The 7,388-nt window shown below is 46.1% G+C and overlaps 1 protein-coding gene across 2 annotated transcripts in view; it reads left to right on the forward strand.

Moving 5' to 3' along the window:
* Positions 1-368: 368 nt before the first annotated feature.
* The window catches only part of slc25a25b (solute carrier family 25 member 25b), an 11,408-nt gene continuing 4,388 nt past the window's right edge, over positions 369-7,388 (forward strand). The window contains exons 1-5 of one of the 2 annotated variants that reach the window (XM_068705708.1): positions 369-1,048; positions 4,950-5,076; positions 5,237-5,324; positions 6,185-6,220; positions 6,490-6,601. In XM_068705708.1, coding sequence (XP_068561809.1) covers positions 686-1,048; positions 4,950-5,076; positions 5,237-5,324; positions 6,185-6,220; positions 6,490-6,601 — 726 coding nt within the window. In that variant the 5' untranslated portion in view covers positions 369-685. The remainder of the gene's footprint in view (positions 1,049-4,949; positions 5,077-5,236; positions 5,325-6,184; positions 6,221-6,489; positions 6,602-7,388) is intronic. The other variant, XM_068705709.1, reaches the window with a different exon arrangement.

Raw genomic sequence — 7,388 nt, forward strand, 5'->3', positions numbered from 1 at the left:
GCCTCAATGGTTTCTGGAGTTTAGCAGCAAACACTCTCATAGAACAGTAACGGAATGGATCGTTTGTGATGCATTCTAAAAGGTAAGAATTGTCCTTGTTTAACATTGATGTTGGTATTCTATATGAATATTGTAAATCCTTAATGCAAAATGTATTCATTGACTACTAATTACCAAAAATCGTCTCTCAGTTTGTAAAGCTTCTACGCAATTAAATTGCGCGCCCCCCCCCCAGTACTTCCTGGATGTATATGAAGTCTATGTGAATCACGTGACGATCTAGCATTTTGAACTTCCGTTGACGCAACTTTGTCTTTACACGGCTCTGCCTCACCTCTATTCCCACGAGAACCAGCCAATCAGAGGCAGAGTAGGGCGGGTCATGTGCCAGTCGTAGCGGGACTCTTCACTCGGTCAGCGGCTCACCGCCTAGTTGTCACCGCGTAACGTTTCACCGGCATCTTCCACTTCGGTTAGCTTCGTGTAGGAGAAACGCTAGCTAGCTGAGCTCTTTACCAACTTACATCAGGAGGAACCGGTTCCGTCTCACGTGAACTGAACGTGTTCGAGGTTTGTCAGCTAAGCTCCTGGTGGCTCTTCCTCTCAGCTCGTGAAGAGGAGGGAATGTGACGTGTTGGTCGGGTAACGGTGGCCTCGAGTGCTCTCTGACTAAGTGGACACTCGCATGATACACCGGCAGGGTTCGTTGATGCCTCCTTTGCTCAGCGGTATAATCTGCCAGTGCCGATCGGGCGAGACCCACCGAGGGATCGACCCGGGCGGTGGCAGCGGGCGCACCGAAGAACCCTCCTCGGAGTCGGCTCCCCCGTCTGAAGCGGTCCCCCGGCAGCCCGTCTCCGGTGACTGCCACGCGGACCCCGGTCAGCCAGCGCATCCATGTGACATGTGTGGAGGGCCTGAGCAGGAGCACCGACTGAAGGTGCTGTTCCAAATCCTGGACGTCAACGGTGATGGAGGCATTTGTGTCAACGACCTGACGATCGGACTGAAGAAACTAGGAGTACATCGCACTGAGCACGAGCTCATGGTAAGTGGACGTACTTCAGCACAATTGTATGAGGAGTTCTGTTTTTGTGAAAAGCAGGGTCGTCCTTCAATCAAAGGATCGACGGTTCGATCCCCGGTCCAAGTCGATGTGTCCTTGGGCAAGACCCTTAACCCCACATTGCTCCCGTAGCTGTGCCTACGGTGTGTGGATGGTGTATTCATGGTGGGTGTAGATCCTGATGGCAGGTGGCACCGTGCATGGTAGCCCTGTCATCAGTGTGAACGTGTCATCAGAGGGTGAACGTGTCATCAGAGGGCGTGGTTTCAACAGCATCACAGGGAGAGTTTCACTAATGCTGTGTAGAACACACGGATATGATAATTCATCCTCTTTCAATGGAATCATGCTGTGATGAAACAACACAAAGACATATGGTGATACACTATGCTGTTGTCTAAACAAGCACTCACTAACACACATCTCTCACAATGTCTGATTATTTTTGCACTGAAGTTCTTAATTAAGATCATTTATCACACATCATGCAGCAGGTTTAGTAGCGAGCTACTTTTTACAAATAGTAACAGAGTGAGAGTCTCAGACTGGAAGCGTCTCTGATGTCTTTGTTTGCCGATGGTCACGTCTTCCTGGATAATGTGACCTTCTACAGGACAGGTGACATAGTGGCTCAGGATCAACCTCTAATAACAGCTCACTGGTTCATGCTCCTCTCTGCACAACGTGGAACTGTCCGTCTCAAAACAGTATGCTCTGTATCATTTGACAACGAACATGAATGCTTACATGCAAGGTTCAACAGCTCATGAGCTAAATGCTAAAGCTAACAGGAGAGCCACAGGTAGAGCAGTAGCCGCTTGGTCCAGCAGTGGTTCAACCTTAAACACACACAGCTCAGTCTCAAAGTGGTGGCTACAGCAGCACCACTAGCAGTCCACTCCCTAGAGACCTAAGAGGTCCGCTTGGACGTTTCAGTCATGTATTCATAGACGAGGAATAAAACTGGAAACCAGTACAGAGATTTCTAGACCGGGGTGATGTGGGCTGTTCTTTTGGGTTCGATCAGGACTCTCAACACTTCTACATGTTCTCCTTTTACTTTGTTATAGTCATCTATCGGGCTTTTTGCATAAAAACACACAATTTAAATGATTATGAAGTAAAAGATTGTATTGTTATTGATATGAACTAACCTTGTCTTGTTGTGGTTTTAATGTGTGCATAGAGCTAGTGAGGAAGTTCAACAGCTCAAAATCCATCTCTGTCTGTTTATGTTCCTTCTAACTACATTTTGAACACATGATGATAATATAATGTTATTAATTAATATTATTGTGAGTACTTGTTCCACTGAACAGAGTGGGACCTCGCCCTCCTGACATCATGCGTAAAGAATATCAGCCGACAGCAACAGTTTTACACTGATGGTGAAATTTGAAAGACATATTCTGCTGAGCTTTGTGGAATCTTATAGACTCACATCGTGACATCACTGACGTCACAGAGCATCGTTATGAGTGATGTCACTACCGCCTGGCATTGTGGGATATGTTTGCTGGGACAGTGCCACTGTTCACGTACTGTTGGTTCCACTAAACATTCCACATAGTGCAGCATGCTACACAGCATGTCTGTGTGTGACATGTGACCTCTGCTTAAGATGTAAGTACTCTGTAAGCAGTGAAGCGGTTCTGTGGGAAGCAGCTGGAAGTCATGAGCCTTTTTATCACAGCGGCAGGGACCCAGTCCGTGTTGAGAATTCTAATAAGGCGGAGCTCTGTTGTCGGGTGGATGCTGACGGTGTGCTTGGAATGACTCAGGGGGATAATGAGGGAGGGAGGGAGGGAGGAGGCATCACTCAGCAGATTTTCTACTGTGAGGGAGGTGCCAGCGGGGGGGAACCCTGCTCGTCACCAGCCCCTCCTTCTGCTCTGGCTGACTCTGCAATCCCGTCCTCCGTTGGCTGAGGGGCTCGTTCCACGGCCCGACAGGGGAACCCGCTAGTATGGGCTGCTGTGATTGGTCGGGCTCGGCTGCAGTGAGGACGCAGCTTTCTGAAGACTCTTTGCTGCATTTGTCCGGTGCTGAAGCCGGCCGAGTCTGCTGCTGCCGTCATTGAATCATCCTCCACAGGAGATGCTGTCAGTGTGGAATTCTGCATTAAGTGGAGAACGAACCGCGCCTCAGAGAGTATGACGAGAGTTAGAGAGGAGCGTTGAGTTATTATCTGCTTCTTCTGGTGCATGTCTGTGGACCTGAGGCTGGACGTCTGTCGACTGAGTCATTGTTACGAGAGAAAGATCCGGTACCAACATAAGACGGAGACCCTGAGCTGGAGCAGGGAGGAGGACGAAAGTGGAGGAGCCCTCGCTGTCCTCAGCTCACCTGTCTGCTGGTTGAAGTCTTTGATTTCAGCCAACAGAAACCCTTAGGTGTCGTTTGAGTAGAGGGCAGTCGACCCTAAGCCCCAGTGTGAGGAGGATGAAGACCTTCCTGTGCCAGAGCCTTTGTAGCAGGGCGCAGTGTAAGCCTGAGACGGAGGCTGGTCTCCAGGAGAACACTGCAGACTCTCCTGACAGTACAAACATCAGCAGCAGTAGTGTTGCTCCAAAGAAGACCACTGTGTTCATTATGATGACGCCGCCTCCAGATCAGGTAGGATGAAGCTTGACTCTTCTATCCAGCACCATGGAGTCAGGGATTTTAAATTGATTGAGAGGTTTGTGGGCGTTGGTGGAAGCTGAGCTCGGTGCTGTTGACCTGTACTGACCCAGGGTCGGCCCACTGAGCTGAAGGCTCTTCCAGAAGAAGACGGCCCTTCACTCTGACATCGACACTCGGTCTCTGCCAAGTACAGGCGCTGCTATGAGGTAGTGCCTTGCCTTGCTCATGGGCACCTCAGTTTTCTCTCACCTCAATAGTTGCATCAGTCAGTTCAGAGCAGCATAGAGCCGTTGCTTAGAGTTAATGTCCTGTGATTAAGTGTGTTTCTACCTCATTCGCCTCCATCTTGTTTAGGCCCTTGGTGTGAATCGTGGTTTCACTGCAGTTAAAGGCATATGAAACCTGTTTTCCATTCTTTATATTTCATTGAAGCTGTTCTGAAGTGAATGATTCAAGGTAAACTAGAGGTAAAGGTCACTGTGATGTAATGGATGTGAGTAACTCATTCATTTCACTGTTTCTGAGAAAAGGCTTGGCACCTGTTTACTGCTTAGTGTCCAACTCAAAGACTATTCACCTTTTGATCCCAGCAGCAGAGCATTGAGTCAGTGGTGCTGCTCTCTGCTCACAGGGGAGAGTCACTGTAGCTCTTCCACTTCACGGACGACAACGTCCCCGTAGAAAGTAGCCTGCAAGGAACACAAGTCAACCCTCTAAATGCCCCTTTTTGAGACGATTCCACGATGTTGTTTTAAATGAAACGACACAAAAATCATTGTGGATCCGGGACCTTTGGGACTTGAAATGTATCAATTGGGGAAATCTGTAGTGTTGATCTCCACCAGCTGTGTCTGCAGCGACCACTGAACTGTGTGATGGACCACATGTGTCTCACACAACACAAACGCTCTCAACCTCCTGCTCCACAGTATATTCACGCTCCAGCTAACTCTAATTCCCCGTAGGAATCCTTCCAGTCGGCTTGGCAGCTATATTGGCAGAAAGTGTCTTCAGATCACTAACAATCCTGTGTGTGTGTGTGTGTGTGTGTGTGTGTGTGTGTGTGTGTGTGTGTGTGTGATATGGTGTAAAGTGGTCCAAACTGCAGGCTGAGTCAACAGTGCACAGATGGGACCGAGTGTCTGTATCATCACTCTGTCCACAGAGCTATAGGGCTGTTTTTAATAACGGCTGAAGTCAGTATCCTTCACATATAATGTTGAAGTGAGAATTAAAGGTTTCTCTTCTCTCCTTCCAGAAAATAGTGAAAGCAGGAGACAAAGACCTGGACGGACAGCTGGACTTTGAGGAGTTTGTTCATTATCTCAGAGACCACGAGAAGAAACTGCGGCTGGTCTTCAAGAGCCTGGACAAGAAGAACGATGGTAAGGAACCCTGCTGGGTTTGGTGAGAACAGACAGAACCATGATCAGCGTCATTGTCTTACACAGAGCACTGCTCACTGTGACTAGTGAACAGACTGCTATGTGTACAATCTGTGGCCATCTTTAATTAATACAAATTAAATTCATTTCTGTGGTTTAGGTCGGATCGACTCGCAAGAAATCATGCAGTCTCTGCGTGACCTGGGAGTGAGCATCTCTGAGGAGCAGGCTGAGAAGATCCTCAAGAGGTGTGTGTGTGTGTGTGTGTGTGTGTGTGTGTGTGTGTGTGTGTGTGTGTGTGTGTGTGTGTGTGTGTGTGTGTGTGTGTGTGTGTGGATCACACTCCTGTGACCAATCCTGCTTTAGACAGAGGTTAGGACCTCCCACCTCATTAGCATACAGACACATAAATACATGAATAAATGTAGGTGAACAGAAATGTAGAAATACATATTTGATATGTATTTCTTTATGTCCTGTTTGATTATCAACTTTTATTTATTTATCTATTCATTAATTAATTTATTTTATTTTATAACACAGCCTGCTAGCGTTGTGATGGTGATAACAACTCCCAGAATCTCTTGCTGCTGTACAGAAAAACAATAATATAGTACTTTCTGTCAAATAATACTTTTTGTCTTTCTTCAGTAATTTGCTAAGAAAATATTTTTTGTGTACAAATACTGTTAATTACCCTTAAAAAAACAAAAACAATCAACATACTTAATGACAAAAACCACATTGACAGACTTTTAAGCATTTCTTTATTATCATGAACAAGAAAAAATTGTAAATATTACATTTAGAATCTATACAAATAAATGAAATGGCCATTATAAACACAATGTTAACATACTCTTATGTTAGTTAATTACCTGTCATTTTATTGGCAAATATTTGTAACTCTAAAGACATTAGTTTTTATGGGAAAATGGGGGAAAAATACAGAATATTTCCTGTTAAATTAAATTAATTAAATTAACTGTAAAAACAGCAAATGTCTCATTGTTGTGACTCCCTGTCTGGTTCCTCTAACCTCCTGTCTGTCTGTCTGTCTGTCTGTCCGTCTGTCCGTCTCTGTCTTCTTCTCTCTGGCTGGTCTCAGAATAAGGAGGGGTCATATCTGGGCCCCTATCTTGTAGTAAGTAGTAGCTTCTATAGTCTGCTTGCTCAGCCAGTGCTGCACTGATCCACTACAGTCTGTCTGGTTCAGATACCAGGTGCTGTTTTATTCAGTGATTCCAGATGAAAAATGCAACAAATATCATCTTCACCATATTACCACAGCATTTCTTTGTTCATAGTGTTGCCATTGTTGAGAAGTAACGTGAGCAGATCGCTGTTCTTTTACGGTCTAAAACTGTCACATTTGTAACGGCCGGGATCCACTGTTCTGCTTTACGTTCCCAGTATGGATAAGAACGGGACGATGACCATTGACTGGAATGAGTGGCGGGATTACCACCTCCTGCATCCAGCGGGCAACATTCCTGAGATCATCCTCCACTGGAAACACTCCACGGTAGGCTGCACCCTCCTCCTCTTAGCCAGCATGAGGAGCAGAGTCCAAACCTCGTCGCTTTGTGTGGGCAATGCGTAAGAAGAAGGCGAAGAAGGTCCAGAGTTGCGGACGATGAAATGATATCTTAGAATGGTGAATATGCACTTCTAGATGCTGGTTGCATCAGTTAGACTGTGCGATGGACAGTGGTGGGAACATTCTCAGCGCACACTGCTGTGTTCCTCTGCTGCTCTGCTTCCAGCAGCTTGTTTTAAGGAGAGCTCTTATCCAATCAGAGTTCACCTCTATGTCTCCAGGTAGAAGAGAGGCCTGCTGGAGAGCCTGTGCAGGTTGAAGTAAATGGGTTCGATATTGTTGATCGTCATTGTGTTCAACCAATCAGATCTTCAGTATTCTAGTGTTGGGAATGAAAAGGAGCGTGTTTGAGTTATCAACATTTAAGAAAACTAAATTATTGACATCAATAGAATCATTAATGTCAGTAAGATTATTAACGATTGTTAATAATAACGTGGCACCGTGGTTCTCTTCCTCGTCCAGGATGTGAACAAAAACAAAACAAACAAACAGGAGATTCGTCCAGCGAATATAAAACCCAGGATTTTCTTTTAAAGCAGCAACGTTGTGGACAGAGTGTAGAATGCTGCTGCTGTTGGTTTTCCTGCTAAGCTAGTTTAGCGTAGCCTCCCAGAACACACGCGCCGTACCAGGGTACGTACAGCGTGGGCAGCACTCATTGCTCCCATCAGAGTATGAATTGGTATGAATGTCACTTAGTCCTGATGAG

This window comes from Cebidichthys violaceus, unplaced genomic scaffold (assembly GCF_023349555.1).
Source record: "Cebidichthys violaceus isolate CVI_PGR_0920_01 unplaced genomic scaffold, fCebVio1.0.p SCAF_12, whole genome shotgun sequence".
NCBI classification, from domain to species: domain Eukaryota; kingdom Metazoa; phylum Chordata; class Actinopteri; order Perciformes; family Stichaeidae; genus Cebidichthys; species Cebidichthys violaceus.